The 17,441-nt window shown below is 32.1% G+C and overlaps 3 protein-coding genes, 1 non-coding gene and 1 pseudogene across 5 annotated transcripts; 3 read left to right on the forward strand and 2 right to left on the reverse strand.

The window, feature by feature from the left end:
• Positions 1-764: 764 nt before the first annotated feature.
• Positions 765-838, reverse strand: TRNAV-AAC (transfer RNA valine (anticodon AAC)). The gene has a single exon. It is a non-coding gene; the product is annotated as a tRNA-Val (tRNA).
• A 2,517-nt stretch (positions 839-3,355) lies between these two features.
• On the forward strand, positions 3,356-6,827 carry LOC110413643 (serine/threonine-protein kinase WNK8-like). Its single transcript, XM_021424537.1, has 7 exons — positions 3,356-4,161; positions 4,371-4,408; positions 4,483-4,710; positions 4,794-5,014; positions 5,099-5,256; positions 5,361-5,775; positions 5,859-6,827. Exons 1-7 carry the CDS (start codon positions 4,054-4,056, stop codon positions 6,707-6,709), a joined length of 2,019 nt encoding a protein of 672 aa, XP_021280212.1. The 5' UTR covers positions 3,356-4,053; the 3' UTR covers positions 6,710-6,827.
• Positions 6,828-7,191: 364 nt separating this feature from the next.
• LOC110414108 (DNA-directed RNA polymerase III subunit RPC10-like) lies at positions 7,192-9,116 on the reverse strand. Its single transcript, XM_021425172.1, has 3 exons — positions 8,868-9,116; positions 8,683-8,776; positions 7,192-7,489 (listed from the first exon to the last, which is right to left on the reverse strand). The coding sequence occupies exons 1-3, from the start codon at positions 8,979-8,981 to the stop codon at positions 7,359-7,361; spliced, it is 339 nt and encodes a 112-aa protein (XP_021280847.1). The 5' UTR covers positions 8,982-9,116; the 3' UTR covers positions 7,192-7,358.
• A 1,952-nt stretch (positions 9,117-11,068) lies between these two features.
• LOC110414317 (protein yippee-like At4g27745 pseudogene) lies at positions 11,069-12,059 on the forward strand (annotated as a pseudogene). The gene is made up of 3 exons (XR_016351047.1): positions 11,069-11,350; positions 11,508-11,779; positions 11,927-12,059. The product of XR_016351047.1 is annotated as a protein yippee-like At4g27745 pseudogene (transcript).
• A 4,459-nt stretch (positions 12,060-16,518) lies between these two features.
• On the forward strand, positions 16,519-17,319 carry LOC110413752 (Calcium-binding EF-hand family protein). The gene has a single exon (XM_021424696.2). The coding sequence runs from the start codon at positions 16,828-16,830 to the stop codon at positions 17,206-17,208; it is 381 nt and encodes a 126-aa protein (XP_021280371.1). The 5' UTR covers positions 16,519-16,827; the 3' UTR covers positions 17,209-17,319.
• Positions 17,320-17,441: the final 122 nt, after the last annotated feature.

Below are 17,441 nucleotides of genomic sequence, written 5' to 3' on the forward strand. Positions count from 1 at the left end.
GGGCCAGCTCTATGGATTAAAAAAATAATTTTAATTAATTTAATAATTTTATATATTTAATTATGAAAAATCAATAATTTAGTTATCAATAGTATTGTTTATTTTATGTATTTCAATATCTTTAATCTTCACTTGTTAAATTAAAAATTTTAATTTAAATTAAAACTTGTTATCTTTTTTTTTTATGGTAATAAATATTAGATGATAAATTGATAATAATTCAAACCTTGAGACATCATTGCTGTCTAAACAAGATTTAAATGTTTTACTTGAGAATGAAGATTGAGGAGGATATAAATGAGTCTTGAAATTTTTATTATTTGGTTATATACTTATGTTTATGAGATAGTAGTTTGTGTTAAAGATTTAAATTTTATTTTGTAATTTATTTCTTTTTTTATATTTGGTATAATTTATTTATTTGTAACATATTTTTATTATTCAATTTATGAATTAAATCATAGAATAATTTTATTAATAAAAATTTTATCAAGTAAAATTATAAAAATTAAATTTTTTTTTTTTAAAAAAATGAATCCAACCCATGGACTAACAAAGGGTGGGTTGAATTGAAATTTTAATAACTCATATAAAAAATAGACTAACCCGACCCAACCCATATTTTTTAGCCCACAAGGGCTGGGGCTCGACTGGACCGGACCAGCCCATATTGACAGCTCTAGTTGTCATCATGTCGGATTTAATTTTTGATTGGCTTGCGGCTTTGGCAAGCGCAAAAAATAAATATATAAAAACTTACACGTTGGCGTCGCCCGGACTCGAACCGGAGACCTTCAGTGTGTTAGACTGACGTGATAACCAACTACACCACGACACCATCTTGAAGTGTGTATGTTCAATTAAATTTTCTGATAATAAGTATTACTTATATATGTATCATGTTTTTCTAAACGATTCAACAAGATCCGGGCAATTGAAAAAAATTACTTTTATTTTTTATCAAATAAATTTTTATAATTAGTACTTAAATAACTATCATTCGATATTTGTCTATTTATACTCACGTGATCATGTTAAACATATCACATTAATATCACATGATATAAAAAAATAAATAATATTTTGATTAATGGTGATTAATCAATAGTTAATTATAAAATTTTATTTAATTTAAAATAAAAAAATAAAAATTTAATTGAAAGTAATGAAAAGATAAAAACTTATTTGTATTTTATTAAATAGATAAGGAGTTTTTTAAACGTTATAACTTTCTTATACTACAACAAAATATCTACTACCTAAAGTTTATTCGGTATTTTAAAACGAAAAGGGTTTCTTATCCTTGTAGATGAAAATATTTCGTGTGTTTTGCTAGCATTAATCACCTTTTTTATTAAAAAATTATGAATTATATACATGAAAAATGAATTTCATATAAGGGTTTGATTGTTTTACAATAAAATATTTTTCAAAAAACATTTTCGGGATTTATATTTGTTTTGAAGACGAAAAATTAATTTTAGATATAAAATATTTTACGAGTCAACAGGGTTAATCACAAAAAATGTCTTATATCCTTTAAGAGTATAACACATTTTTCAAAGAACAACAAAAACACTTTTATATTAAGTTTATGAATATAAGTTTGATGAATATTAATATTTAACTTAAATATTAAAAAGATAAAATAATTAATATTTAACTTTAAAAAATTAATTTAAATATTAATATTTAAATTATACAATATTATTAAAATTAAAAAAAAATTAATAAAACCATTCAATACAATTAAATTTTTTATGTATAAATTGCATAAATCTTACTAATAATTATAATAAAAAATATTTCAATGATCATTATTTGATGAATACACATTTATAATAAGTTTAAATCTTACTAAGAATTATAATAAAAAATATTTCAACAATTGTCATTTGATGAATATATATTTATAAGTATAGGTTTTGGATATCTTACACTATTGATGAATATTTATATTTTTATACTTATGATAAAAGAGTGATAAGATGAAATTTTTTTTTTGAAAATTAGAGTTTATTTTCATTATAGATATATGGTTAAATGTTTTGAAAAATATCATTATTGATTTTGTCAATTTTCATTTCTATTCTTAATTTTGATCCCAAATAATTGAAAATCAAATATTAATATTATTTTGTAATCAACTTCTATTTATTATTTTAACATCTAAATAACTCCATGATTGAAAATATTTTTCATAAAATGATCCAAACAATAGAAAATATTTTCAATAGTTTATCTAAACAATAGAAAATATCAAAATTTCCAATAAAACATTTTACACAAAAAATTTTTTTCTAACAAGTCATTTTTTAGTTATCAAACAGACCTTAAATTTATTGTCGAGAATAAAGAAGAAAAGGATGAAGTTTTAAATGATCTTCATGCATCTTTTAAAAAATAAATTAATTAAGTCCTTGTGTCTAATAAGAGATGATTACTAATATATGATTTAAATCGACTATAATATATTTATGTAATTTTATAAGAAAAGGATCAACTCAAGTTTAATGATAATAATAATGATAATAACAATAATAATAATAAATTTGTTATCACTGTCATGGACCTTATCCTTGAATTTAATTGAATTTAGAAGCTAATTAACAAAGTGAATTTTTTTTCAAAAAAGGGATTTTGAATCAAAAATGAATTCTATAAATAAGATTTTACAGCTATATATACCCACGGCCAACAAACTACGATCATTGACATATTGTCATGTTAGTAATTCAAGTCTAAACTTAAAAAAAAAAAAAAAGCTCAAACTTGAAGTACTGTCACATTAGCAACCCAAACTTGAAATGTAACGTGATATTGTCAATAGCTTAACCTACTTTATATTTCATTTCAACATCTGGTATCATATTAATATCAACATTATAATGATCTATTTAAATAAAAATATTATAAATTAAATTAAAATAAATTTTGAAATTAATAAATTAAAATATTACAATATTAAGTAAATGAATTAAATTGAAAAAAGCGCTTAAAGATAGAGACTTCTCATGTTACTTTGACCAATTAACAAAGTAAATTTCTTTTTTTTTTTAAAGAAAGGGATTTTGGATAGAAACGGATTCCAAAACAGGATCTTGCAGCTATATAAACCCACGACCCACGAGCGTTTAAAATAGACAGCTTAAAACGGTGCGGTTTAATCACAAGACAAAATGAAGGCCGTTGGTCACAATTACCCACGAAAAAAAAAAAAAAACAAGAAAAGTAGAACAGGCGGCGCGGCAAAAGGTCAACTTTCAACCGCTTGATCAAAAGCAAGTCGCAAGGCCAGAAGGTGATTGAAAAATCAAAATCGTACTATGAGTTGTACCAACAGAAAATAAGTGTTAACGTTAGTTACAAGCTCTCCTTTGAAATTCAACCCGTACAAGTGTTTGTTCAAAGCTTCTCTTTCGCATTCCCGTAATATCATCCACTCCAACAGCTGTCTCTCAACCTCTTTCTTTTTTTTTTCCCTGTTATCACCATAATCCCCTCTTCTTTTCTGTTCTTTTTTTTTTCTTTCACATCCGTTCGAAAAAAAGAAAAAACCCCAAATCGCAGCCTCCCTATCTATTATTATTATTATTATTATTTTTCTTTTGGTTTTGTTTTTTTTTTTTGAAAGAGAATTTGGTTTGAGAAATAAAATGGTATTGGAGAAGCTGGGTTTGGTGTAAAGAAATGAGGGGGTTGCGAGACAAGGCACTTGGGGTTATGAATTGTAAACGCAGTTCATTGCCTCCAAACGACGCTGTTGTCGTCGCCGTACTCGAATGCCGATTCCGTTCGCGGTGGGCATTCGATTCTTTCTCCATTGCCTCCGAAGCCTTCTCTGAGCACCATCAACAACAACGTCGTCGTTTCTTTCACAACCTGGTCCTTTAACGGCCATCGCTTTCATCTCTTTGATCGCTTAGTCCACTCTCTTTGTCCCCCTCCCTCTGCACGCCCCTAGAAAAGAAAAACATTTTTAAAATTTGAAAAACGAAGAACATATACAAATTTTTCCTTGTCTTTTTGGTAGCTGTTTGGTTCTTAGCAGAAATGAATTCTGGGTCAGGATTGGTATTGCCATCGAATGATGGAATGGTTGATACTTCAGAAGCAGAGCCCGATTTCGTAGAAAGAGATCCTACGGGTCGCTACGTTCGGGTATGGATCTATTTTTACTTATTTCAATATTACTGTATTCACAAATGCAATAGTTGAGATAAAATAAAGTTACATTCTGATGTAACATCTTTGACATTTAGGACAAAGATTTGGGCTTCTAATAATTGAGCTAGGCCTCTTTTTTCCCTCAAAAATATAATGGAATATTAAAAAAAATGTTAATGGTTTTTTATTTTTCTATGTAACAGTTTGATGAAGTCTTGGGCAAGGGTGCATTCAAGACAGTGTATGGTTTTTATCTTCTCTGGTCTTAGCAACAACTTGGATACAGTCTTTAATGATTTGTTTACAATGTTGCAGTTATAGGGCATTTGATGAAGTTGATGGAATAGAAGTTGCTTGGAACCAAGTAAGGATCGATGATGTCCTGCGGTCGCCAGAAGATTTGGAAAAATTGTATTCTGAAGTTCATCTCTTGAGATCATTGAAAAATGAAAATATCATCAAGTTATACGATTCATGGGTGGATGACAAGAAGAAAACTGTTAACATGATAACTGAGCTATTCACATCTGGGAGTCTCAGGATGTAGGCACCTGTTGATTGTTTAACTTTGTTCTTTTTAATCAATGCTGTTCTGTATGAAGTAATTTGTATCATTTCATTATCAGATATCGAAAGAAGCATAAAAACGTGGATATGAAGGCCATAAAGAACTGGGCAAGGCAGATTCTTCGAGGCCTAGTTTATCTTCACGGTCATGTCCCGCCTATTATTCATAGGGATTTAAAGTGTGACAATATCTTTATTAATGGGAATAATGGAGAAATTAGAATTGGTGACCTTGGCTTGGCAATTGTCCTGCAGCAGTCAACTGCTCGGAGTGTTATTGGTAAAAGAATTGTTATTGTCAAAATGCTGCATCAGATTTAGCCAAGTTAATAAGTATCTTTAATTTGTTTTTCTTTTTCATCAGGTACCCCTGAATTTATGGCTCCGGAGCTCTATGAAGAGGAATATAATGAACTGATAGATATATACTCCTTTGGAATGTGTATGCTAGAGATGGTTACTTTTGAGTATCCATATAACGAATGCAAAAATCCAGCACAGATCTATAAGAAAGTTATCTCCGTAAGTACTTCTCTCAACTGCTTATTCGCATTATGAACAGGGCTTTTTTCATTTTGGACTTGCTTTTTGTGACCTTTTTTTATATTTTGGTGAATTTGATTCAGGGTATTAAACCTGCTTCCCTGAGTAAGGTGGTCGATCCACAAACAAAGGAATTCATCGAGAAATGTTTGGTTCCAGCATCTGAGAGATTGTCTGCAAAGGAGCTTTTGGATGATCCATTTCTTAAAGTAGAGAACCCAAAGGAACCAATCCGAGATCCCCTGCAACTACCCAACCCAAGTTTGAAAGCAATAAATGTACCTGCAAATTTACCTGCATCAGGACCTTTGTCCATGGACATAGATACTGACTATAAGCAGCTTTCTGTAAGCATGTGCACTGGAAGCAATAGTGAGAGTCTTCAGTTTCCGGTTTTGGAGTTCCAGAGAATGCACAAGAACAATGAATTCAGGTTGAGAGGGAAAAAGGACGATGATAACTCAGTTTCATTGACCTTACGTATTGCTGATTCTTGTGGTAAGCGCTTGTAGTACCTTAAAACATTTAGTTGCTCCCTGATCATGGTATAATAACACAGAAGTTAACTGCTATACTTGCAGGTCGAGTAAGAAACATACATTTTGTCTTTTACCTTGATACTGATACCGCACTCTCAGTTGCAGCTGAGATGGTTGAACAGCTAGAGTTAACAGATCATGATGTTGCCTTCATAGCTGAGTTTATTGATCACTTGATAATGAAACTTCTACCTGGTTGGAAGCCCTCCTTTGATTATCCCTCGACTGGAACTGCAAGTCCCTGCGGTGAGTTTTCAGTTTCCGGAAACTGCAAAACCTCAATGGCATGCCCATGGGATTCAGTGCGAACTACTGATCCTGCAGTGATGTTTGCAAAAGACATTGTCTCTGGTCTAAATACAAGCCTTCAAGGAGGTGTCATTCAAGCCCAAGATGGTTTCCATAACGACTATCATTCTTCTTTGGAAGACCAAGAGTCACATGCATCGGTTGTTTCAGAGATAATGGTTGAGGAGACTTCCACAAAGAATGCTAGATCGTCTGAGGCTGCTGATTCGAATATAAATGGAATGTCTAAAGATTTAGGAGGATATATCTCTGAACAAGACCTTCAGGATCCTTATTATGATGAATGCAACTCAAGAAGAAATGATAGCAGTGCTGAAGAGTGCATACCATTAAATGGATTTGTGAAGACTTCAGGGTTCTCCTTCCCCAATTTAAGCAGAGAATCAAATGTTATGTGCATGTCAAGTAGCTGCTCATCCCTGATAACAGTGGACAAAGATCTGGATGTTGAATTAAAGCAGGAGCTTGATGCAATTGAGGCACAGTATCAAAATTGGTTTCAAGAGCTTTCAAGGATGAGGGAGGAGGCGTTAGAGGCTACTAAAAAGAGATGGGTGGCAAAGAAAAAGTTGGCTGATCAGTGATTAAGAACATGAATCATTTTCTTCTTATTGTTATGTTACGTTGTTGTTTGTTTTGTCACTTTTTCCCTCTTAAAAATTGCGATGACATCAATTTAACCCTCTTGCATTGGACTTGGCTTTTTTTTTGGGTAGTCGTGATCCTTCTTGATCTAATTTTATGCTCAGAACCTCACTTTCTGGTCTTTGTTGGGAATGGGAATTGTAATGTATATAATTTTGCACAACAGCTGACAGCGCCGCCTTACCTCTTAGTTATCATGCCTATTGTTTGCTTGGTTATCAGCACCAGAAAGCCAGTAAGCTATCAATAATAGCATACGCTTGCTAAATTTCAAGCTTCATGTTTTGGATTGGATTGACTTTTTTAAAGATTCACAGACTCAGGAAGAAGATGGAAATTTCAGGTTTGGCAGGCATCGATGCCATATCTTCCTTGGCAATTGCAGGGGCAAAATGCCAACTGACAAATTAAACCCAGAATCAAGAATCCAATCTAATTATATTGAAAAAGTGATAATTAAGAATTTTGCCAATGCAATTCTCAGGTTCTCAAAAACAAACTACGGCTGAAAAATAACCCAAAATTTGAAGCCTATCATAGTGTCTATCCTTACATTACCCTAATAATTTCATCTAATATAACATGAACTTAATCTTCACGCCATCTCTTTTCACAGCGCAAGCACTGATAGAATGTTGTTGCTGGCTCATCAGCTGACCGGATCTGTATCTGCGAGAAATAGGCCCTCCCAAAGCCGCAATTAGGAGCAGGGCATGTTGCTGCCAAAAACAAACAGAAGGTTTAAAAGAGGACAAGAAAATAAAACAATGACAATAAGAGAGATCTGTATGCAAAGTGTCAAGTCTTATCTGCCACCGAAATTGACTTCATCATTTAGCAATCAAGAACCAGTAGGAGGAACAACTACAGAACGAATTACTTAATAATGTTTTATCATAGAAATTTAAAAATTAAGACACTAACTTAATTAAAGAAGTACAGAATTCACAATTAAGTTTCCAAATGCCTAGAAGATGAATGTGGCTTAGTTCAACTTAACTCAACTGACCAATTTTACAAACCTTCTGCTCCAACAACAAGAGATCATTACATGATAGTTTACACAAACCTTCTGCTCCAACAACAAGAGATCATTACATGATAGTTTACACAAACCTTCTGCTCCAACAACAAGAGATCATTACATGATAGTTTAGACAATAGAAAAAAGTTAAAAGAACTTCGTGAAGTCAATTGTACAAAATCAGTTCCCTCATTCCTCGACTATAAAAAATCACACTTTCTTTTAAAACCTTAACCTGCAATCTAATTAACTATCCCAACCAAGTTTCACTGAATGGCTTTTTTCTTGAAACAGATGATTTTTTAACTTTTAGGCCATTTCTCCTGCCGCATAACTAAACATATTTTACAGAATTTTGGCTTTCTACTTTTTCCAACCATCATATAGCATCTTCGCGAGTACTAATTATTTCTTTAGCATCTTTGAAGCATAAACTTGAAAAACAAATGGCAGTTCAATGACCACCACCAGCTACCTTCGTTAACTACACATCTAGCTCTAGATAATAGTACAGACCTCTTACTGTAATAATCATGACTACAACTAAGTCTTCCATAGATAATTATATTACATCAAGAGTACTATTATATATTCAACAATTGCATGTGCATTCCATATAATCACACAAGAATATAAAATTTTGCCCATAACTTTTGGTTGAACATCTCTCCCACAAATGCAATAAACACCAAAAATTCCAATTTATAAACACACAAAGGTCATAGACAACAAGCATGAACAACACCAGAAAAACAAAAGGCAAATTAATCTGATAAAATCATGGTTTTCGATTGACATCAACAAATCAAATAACAATAGCTTCACTACCATTCAGTAAATCATAAGAAAGAAAAAAAAAACCCAATTTCAGTGCGAAAATTAACTTACCATCAGTCTCAGCGCCGCCGATTTTCATATCATCACTGTTGAAAACGGGTTCTATTTCTTTCTTAACAAGATGCTGCCTTCTCTTTATTTTAACCTGTTAAAAACCCACATCACAAAAATCACTCAAAAAACAAACTTCTAAAAAAAACACAAAAAACAAACTTTGACATTACGTACTAAAATACCTTGTTTTCGAGTTGACAAACGTAAGGACAAGTCGGGCAAACGAACCTCGAAGGCCGACCCATGTGTGGCAATTCGAACTGTAACATGTTTCCACAAGTTGGACAAAACTCCATCCTTTTTTACTTACCGATCGCGTTCTTTGAAATCCCTAATTCGAGTTTCTTCAGTTTAAGTTGAGTGAGTTGCTCAATCTATAGAGAGTGTTCCAAATTTTTCTTATTATTTGTGGTTTAACCTCTCTGTTTTTGGGCTGGTCTAAAGTTTGTTTAAGACTTGAAGTTGTTTTTTAATTTGTCGTTAAAATCTCGGATTAATTGTAATAATGTATGCTAATCCTCTATATATATAAAAAAAAGCTAAATACGTAAATAAGCCTTCAAATTATATAAAAAAAATCAACTTTACCTTTATTCTTTTATTACTTTCAAATAAATTTTAAAATTTTTATTTTATATCAAATAAACTCTTTATATTAACCATTGATTGATGAAAGTTAATAAATACCATGTAATCTTTTACATAACATGTTAACGTATCATTTTGATGATGTCAATATCACATAGTAAGTAACTTGATTTAAAAAATTATTGATTAGAAATTAAGTTTTTTTTTATTTATCTGAATGTCTAAAATTTATTGATTAGAGATTTGAAAAAAAAAATTAAAAAAAAAACTAATTGGATTACCATTTTCTTAATTGAAGTCATCTTTCTCAGAAAATATATATTTTTATTTTTTTTAACATTTCTTAAACCCAATGTAATTTTTATTTTTTTAACATTTTTTAAATTCAACGTACTTTATAATCAGAATATTTTATCCTGTAGGTAAATTTCTATTCTCTTTTAAAAATCGTTTTTGGGTAGTCTTGAATTTTAAAAACCTATTAAAGATGTGAGGAGAGAATTTATTATTGTTGTAAATAAAATTTAACACAATCATATTTTCTTAACAAATTTAAATAAAGAGAAGAGCATCATATTTTCTTAGAGATTTTAGTGAACAAAAGAAAAAGATTTGACCTTTTTTTATAAATTTTAGGGAAAAGAAGAATATCAAATTTCCTTTACAAATTTTAAAGAATGATTTGACTTTTTAAAACAACATTACATGTTTTAGTATTGTAAATGTTATGTGTTATATTTTTACTCTTTTTCTTCTCAAAATCATTTTCGAATATTCTCAGAATTTCTCTACATCAACTTTTCAATCAAGTAACAATAGTTTCAATCAAATTGGAAAAGTTGAATTTGGTTTTTTTTGTTAGGAAAAATAGTTTCAATTAAGAAGATAGTAATCAATTAAAAAATGATGCTAATTAATTTGAAACAATTATTTTTCTAATTTGTTGTTTCAAATGCCTGATCAATAATTTTTTGATATTTGGAAAGAGAAAAAATTTAATTTAGAGTCAATAATTTTTGATATCACGTCATCTGTCATATGATATTGACATTATCAAGATAACACATTAACATGTCACATGATAAATAATGTGACATTAAAAATTATTGACTATATTATTAATTAATAGAAGTTAGTCAACAGTAAGAAAGACTTATTTGATTCAAAATAAAAATTTAAAAATTTATTTAAATGTAATAAAAAGATATAAGTTAAATTAACTTTCTTGATATAGTTCGAGATTTATTTGAGTATTTAGTCAAAATAAAATTTCAAAAAATTTTCAACATAAATATTTTTAAAATTATAAGTATCTATTTTTCAAATTCAAAACTTAGAATTTATTTATTAATAAGGGTATAACATTTGATTTGCTAATAATGTATATTAATTTTTATATATTTATAAGTATTTAAATAGATAAATTATATTATGCATTGCGACTTACGTCACAAGTTACTGTGCAAACTTCTAAAGTATAAAGCATAAAACATTAAAATCCTTATATTATGTCTTTCTTAAAAAAGCATAAGGTAAGTTTAAAATAATTTATTTTTTTATTTTCCTTGATATCTATATTTTTTGGGTAATAATTGTGATCAAGTAACTTAGTCGACAAGCAATAGCCATTACCAAGACCTACTTTTTTAGATAATTATGGGGAAAAAAAAATCCTTTTTCCTTTACACCAAAAAATAAAAATCTAAATGTTAGGTTACCCTTTATAGTGCTTCTCTTCTAATAAGAAGTCTAGAACTAATTGTAAAAAAGGCTCACCTGCCAATCTAGTCTTTATCAATACCTTTTGTTTACTCCATTTCTAATACCTTATTTGGAAACTCTTAATATTTTGCTTATTATAATAATTCATGCCATAGAAATCTTCTAAAGACTATAATATTTCTTTTTCGTGCAAATGATTGAACATTAATCTTTTAGCAATTAGTATCGCAGAGTAGCAAAGTGAGCTGCATATTCTTCAATGGCGGACTGGATGATAGGGCCAAGGCTATGCAATTGTTACAAGTGTGGAAACATGGTATGCCGTCACGATGATATTATTTCTAAAATCTTTCAGGTGAATTTAATTTTTGATTATTTCTTTGATATTTGTGGCCTTTCTTTTATGTAAAATTGAATTTGATAATCTCTGCAATGATGATCAGTGTTCATCTAAAACTTGCTTTGTTCGATTCTGAATTCCAAAAGTTATGAACCTGTTTGATTTGGGGTAGGCAAGCCATGGCAGGGCATTCCTGTTTACCCATGTTCAAAACGTTGTTGATGGTCCAGAGGAGGATCGGCAGCTTATCACCGGTGTCCATACTCTGACAGATGTCTACTGCTCTGATTGTGGAGAGTTGTTGGGTTGGAGGTACATAAAAGCTTATGAGGAATTATAGAAGTACAAGGAAGGCAAAATTGTGTTGGAAAGATTGAAGTTTGCCAAGGAGAGTTGGCAGCCCCTTGATTTTCCTCTTATTGTTGTTGATGCAAGTCATTTGATGTTTTTAAGCTGTTCATTTCTGCACAGGAAATTCTTTTCCATTGAATGTTTATGTGTTAATGTTCAACATGCATCGAACATGGGCAATCAATGCCTTATCTTCTCTGTGTTCTGATCTTATATACTGGTCCTTAAGCTTGATTTCAGATTCCCGGTTACTCAAGTAAAAGAAAGGAAACTTTCGTCACTTAAAAGTAGTGTACATTTATCACACAGAAAAGATACTGTGCAATTCAGCAACGCCAGGCAGCCTTCAGTTGCAGAGACAGGTGCAAAATAGGATGAAAGAAAATAAGATGGAACTTAAGCTGAACACTATTAACTATTAAGAAGCTCCAGCGCAGTTGATTTCGTGGAAAGAACCCATTCTTGTTAGTTCTTATTCAACTCTGACGAAGGCAAGTTACTCTGAGATCATTTATTCGTTGCAGCTATGTTGCTTTAGTCTATATCCTTTCTACAGCAAAAAAAGGGAATAATGAAGTGCAAAGAATGCTTGCTTAAGCAGATCTACTTCACATTTGGAATATTATTGCTATTGTTTGTTTATTCTCATGCTTAGTTGTTTACCATAGATCCTTCTTTAAGCAAGGACCAAAAGACTATCCCCATAGCTTGTAATGTTTAGAAAATACAATCCATCTCGACCGCTGGGATTTGTTCAGATTTTCTTTAAGTTTGAAAATAGATTCCCATCCCACCAATTATTCCTGCTATTAGATGGGACTCTCATGCATGAGGGGTGGAAAATGTCTCCCCCTTTTCTGTTCAAATAGCAGGTTATACCAATTAGTCATTTCTTAAATTAAAGACGTAAATGAGTTATGATTATATAGGTATCTGTAGATACTCAATTTGATAATATAAAATTTGAAAACTCTATATTCGATTATAAGATAGATTACGATAATATTTCTTAAACTTGATTTTAAATTTCGTAAAATTTGACTTACCTTAACACAATCTTTACTGTTTCAATCAACTTACCTTTTCATAATCTATAATACTTGAACTATAGTGCAAACTTAATAAAATTGAACTCATAGAAAGATGTGAAACACTTCAAGTCTTTATCAAATTTGTCAACTTAAATAGATCTGGATTCGGATAATGAACAAATAGTTGTTCATTATTTTATATTGATTTTAATAAGGTTTGAAATCTTGATAATTAAACGAATTTGGATTGAATACTTCAAGTACTCTACTCGTTTACATCTCTAAGCTTAATGGCTTTCTCCCTCGAAAGAGAACTTGAAGCAACTACTTCGTTAAAGTAGATTGCTGTTGCTAGAGCTAAAACATCAACTAAAATCAATGATTTTTAATTTATAGTCAATCTTTCCAACGCAGTAAGCAGAGCAGGGATTGGACATGCAGTTTTCTTCAAGTTGGGCAACATGTATACAGTAACTGCGATATGTTGGAAATCTTGTCTCCCTTGGTGATCATTTCATCGAAAATAATAAGCATGTTGAGTCTTGTTTTTTTTGAGAGATCTGCTCGCCTCTTGTTTTTAATGTACTGCAGTGTGGGAATCAACAAGGATTTTGCTTCTCACGAGATGAAGCATTACCCTGACTACCAGCATCTGCAGCAATTGATTTTGCCTTGTGGACAGCTGCATCGCGTTGGGAAAAGATTTAAGAATTAGGTGGAAAAGATGTTAAAGAAGGAATATTCCAATCTAGAAAATCCAAGAGCAACAGAAAAAAGTAACACCAATAATGCATTACTTGTATCAGTTCACTCAATTTATTGCAATAAGTTGAGAATGGGCAAGCAAATTACTATCATTCCTGAGAAAGTAACTACTCACTAGTCCCCAATAATGCCAACAAACTACTTTTTCCCTACATGTCTCCCCGGAAATGCTAGGAACTAATGTCAAAGAATTGGTTTGATGCCAAAATAATTTTCAGACATGAAGCTTTTACTTTATATCCTTTGTCACCATGGAGAGGAGGCCAGAGCTTTGGGTTTAAAAGCGGCTAAAACTAATATTGATTTAATAACCATTGTAGATGAAGCTTAACTGCCCAAAATCATGGGACAAACTATCTTAAAAAGGAAAAGCAAACAACATACCCTAAAGCTTTAATTTCATGTCTGTAGGGCAAGGGTAGGCATGTGCCAGGAGACAGTGTGGTCACACTCACTTATAATAAACGTATATTGAAAGAGATATGACCACCCTCCCCCATTTTATAAATGTCCTGAGAGACCCCAACTGGACGGGGCTCTGTCAACAGACCCCGGAAAATAACTGAGAAACTTCCTTTGGCGTTATGTACTTGCCAACTCTAATGTTTTTGCCTTTTCTCTACGGAGAATGATCCCCTTAAATTTCATTGATTTTCTTTTTCCGATCATATAATCGACGTGATGATGACGATATGCTGACGATTTGCATCAAATACAACAAAGTCTGGTTGTCATATAACGATGAAAAGGTCAATTTTAATGACTATGGAAATATGTATTATCTTTTCTTAGACGGCATGCAGAAAAGATTAAAAACAAATATATCCCTAGAAAGACCAATAAAGTGATGAAAAGATAAAAGGGTAAAATATAATGCTTCCGTAAGTTTTGCTTACGGATCAATTAATATTTAAAATAAAATCTTTTCTTAGTTAGATAAATCTATTGTTAATTAATTATTTGTATATGTCTATTTCTGGTTTTACAAAAAATTTACATCTGGGTGTTTCCAGTATAGAAGAGCGCATTCTCCCCTAGGGTGTTCCAAGCCAAGGTATTCTAAGCTGGAAGCGCCTAAGGTGTTATAAGCGCAGAAGAGCTTAAAGGTGTTCCAAGCGTGGAAGCATCAAGGATGTTCCAAGTGCTTAGGGGTGTTTTAAGCACAGAAACGCTCAAGGATGTTCCAAGTATAGAAGTGTCCAGAGGTGTTCTAAAAGCAAAAGCACCCAAGGTGTTCCATGTACAAAAGCATCTAGGGTCGTTTCAAATGTAAAAGCACCCAAGGGTGTTTTAAGAGTAGAAGCGCTCAGAAGCATTCCAAGCGTAGAAGCATTCAAGGGTATTCCAAGCTTAGAAGCATTCAAGGGTATTCCAAGCTTATAAGCACCCAAAGAGCATTACAAGTACAGAAACACCCAAGAACAAGTATGAAATAGCTATTTGTATGGAGAAATGAAAGTAATTTAGAACAAGTGACAAGGTTCATGAGTTACCTTCACATTTGAGATATTTTAGAGAGTTTGACTTAATGGCTTAGATATGGACATAGTTAAGAGGACTTCCTTGTAACTTTTTTTGAATTATATGTGCTTTACCTTTTTTTTCTTTCCTTATTTCTTAAATATACATGTGACGTACTATCAAATGTCACTATTTCATTTACTCAAAACTTACGCCTACTACTCAACTACATTGTCATTCTTTTAATATCCCATAAAACATTATTCAACTGTCTTTACATGATAAGTACATTCTCCCATGATTAAATGTGCTCTCTTAACTATTTTTAAGAAAGTGCTCATATTCAATATAAATAGGACGTTGGGAGGTAAGGAGAGGAGATTTTAGACACTCAGCAAAAAGATTACTCTGAAAGCTTTGTCTAGATTCCTCCAAGCATTCTTTCTCTCCAGCTTGTCCCAATCGCTGTTATTTGCGACCTCTTCCACCTTTTCTCATCCCTCACTACTTGTCACCCAAAGCACTTACGCTTTAAAGATTGCTTCAGTCTTTCTCTTTGTCGCTTCTAGCGTATCCTAATTCACTCATTGCAACACGTCCACTCTCCATAACCAAAAGAACCCTCTACACTGTTAATGTTTTTATTATTTTAATAATGTGGTAAGAATAATTTTACACTTCTCTCATAAGAGAAATCAGAGAGTTTAGTGTTTCTAAACCAACAATAAGCTAAAACTCCCACAAAATCTAAATTTCATTGTTGAAATGTTTTAGATTTATTGTTGATTTTTGACATCTCAACTTAGAATCAATTTATAAAGAGAAACTAGAAATCTATCTTTGATTATTGGTAGGTGATTCAAAAGTGACATCATCAAAAGGTGAAAAGAGAAAATGAAGATTGAGTTGTTTAGTTGATTTTTCTTATTTGTTTATGAGTTTAAAAACCATAAACTCATATTTGATCTAAAGATTTGATTCATCTTTTTTATGCAATGTGCATTTTAGATATTTTACATTTATTGTTAATGCTATTTACACATTGAAATCGAATTATTTATTTCGAATGCCATGAAATGAATTATGGATAAAATTTAGAGAGATAGAGGTATTTTAGCCAAAGGTAAAATCAAATCGAAATTTTATTGAAAGGAAAGAAAAGAAACTTAAGGGTGAGGAAAGCTAAGATTAGGGTAAGGTTTAGAAATCTTTTGTTTCGTTCGGAATAAGTGAAAAAATTGGACGGCAAATAATATGATTGATGGACAGTTGGGGCTAGCAACAAATTGCAAGAATCCAATTATATATCTAATTGAAGAGAGAGATGGAGAATAGGAACCTTCATAGAAAGCCAACACCGGACAATTTAAGCAATTCTTTCTGTCAAAGATGATTACGTCTATCCACCGGATCCCCGGTTCGCCCTACATATGCACCTTCCTCGAAACTGTTAAGTTGAGAATAAAAATATAAACCCAAAGATAAAAAAAAATAAAACAAAAAGGGGAAATCATACTAATAATAATACCTACTAGGACTTGGTATAAAGCGAAGACTCCACCATAAAATGGAAAAAGATCTTCTCATCATTGCCAATCGAGCCGTCCATTTTAATACGATGAGAGATGAAATCGATTTTAGACGCTTGATTGTTGCAGTGCTTTTGGGGCCAAAAGGATTTCGAGTGTCACGTCACACAATCAAATGGAAACCAGAGAAAGAGATGAAACTTTGCATGCTCATAAAGGCCCTGTGCTGGTCCTTATATAACTCGCTCCCTCGGTACGAAGTCCACAGTGCGCACCTTTAAGCTATCCTTGTCCCTCTATTTGTTTTTGTTTTAGACTCCGGAGTGGAACAAGCATCTTTCAGCAACCCAACACAATGGAAAACAAGGGAATTAACGGAACACCTTCGACAACAACAAGCGAGTACGAGGATTTGTTACCTGTGATGGCAGAAAAGCTCGACGTGGATGCCTTTGTGTCTGAATTATGTGGAGGGTTTCGGCTTCTAGCTGACCAGGAAAGAGGGTTGATAACGCCAGAGAGTCTGAGGAGAAACTCTGCACATTTAGGCATGGAAGGGATGACCAAAGAGGAAGCGGAAGGGATGGTTCGAGAAGGTGACCTTGACGGAGACGGGGCACTGAATCAGACCGAGTTCTGCATCCTGATGGTGAGGCTTAGCCCTGGAATGATGGAGGACGCTGAGACTTGGCTTCAGAAGGCGATTGATCAGGAGCTAAGGAAATCCTCCGCTTGACCCTTTTCTTGTAATCCTTTTTGGTGCATTAAGATATTATATTAATCTTATTGTACGGCAGGGATTATTGTTAATGGAAAATGATCATTGATCAAAAAAATTGTTGGTCTATACGTTCAAAGTCATAGGTGGTTACTGTCTACAGAAAACGCCATACTTTCTTACCAAATCTCAACTTGCAGGACTAAACACCGACTTCAAACTTGTAGGCAAGTCCCCGGCCAAGAGAAACC

Source organism: Theobroma umbraticum, unplaced genomic scaffold (assembly GCF_002168275.2).
Source record: "Theobroma umbraticum cultivar Fairchild unplaced genomic scaffold, ASM216827v3 scaffold_4.1, whole genome shotgun sequence".
NCBI lineage: Eukaryota > Viridiplantae > Streptophyta > Magnoliopsida > Malvales > Malvaceae > Theobroma > Theobroma umbraticum.

What these genes read in the sequence shown, in the direction of transcription:
- LOC110414108 (XM_021425172.1), bottom strand. Translation starts at nt 8,981, where the DNA reads ATGGAGTTTTGTCCAACTTGTGGAAACATGTTACAGTTCGAATTGCCA. An exon ending in TTTGTCAACTCGAAAACAAG is followed by an intron (nt 8,777 to 8,867) that starts GTATTTTAGTAC and finishes GGTTTTTAACAG; the next exon opens with GTTAAAATAAAGAGAAGGCA. An exon ending in CGGCGGCGCTGAGACTGATG is followed by an intron (nt 7,490 to 8,682) that starts GTAAGTTAATTT and finishes TGTTTTTGGCAG; the next exon opens with CAACATGCCCTGCTCCTAAT.
- LOC110413643 (XM_021424537.1), top strand. Translation starts at nt 4,054, where the DNA reads ATGAATTCTGGGTCAGGATTGGTATTGCCATCGAATGATGGAATGGTT. An exon ending in ACATCTGGGAGTCTCAGGAT is followed by an intron (nt 4,711 to 4,793) that starts GTAGGCACCTGT and finishes TTTCATTATCAG; the next exon opens with ATATCGAAAGAAGCATAAAA. An exon ending in ACGTATTGCTGATTCTTGTG is followed by an intron (nt 5,776 to 5,858) that starts GTAAGCGCTTGT and finishes CTATACTTGCAG; the next exon opens with GTCGAGTAAGAAACATACAT.
- LOC110413752 (XM_021424696.2), top strand. Translation starts at nt 16,828, where the DNA reads ATGGAAAACAAGGGAATTAACGGAACACCTTCGACAACAACAAGCGAG.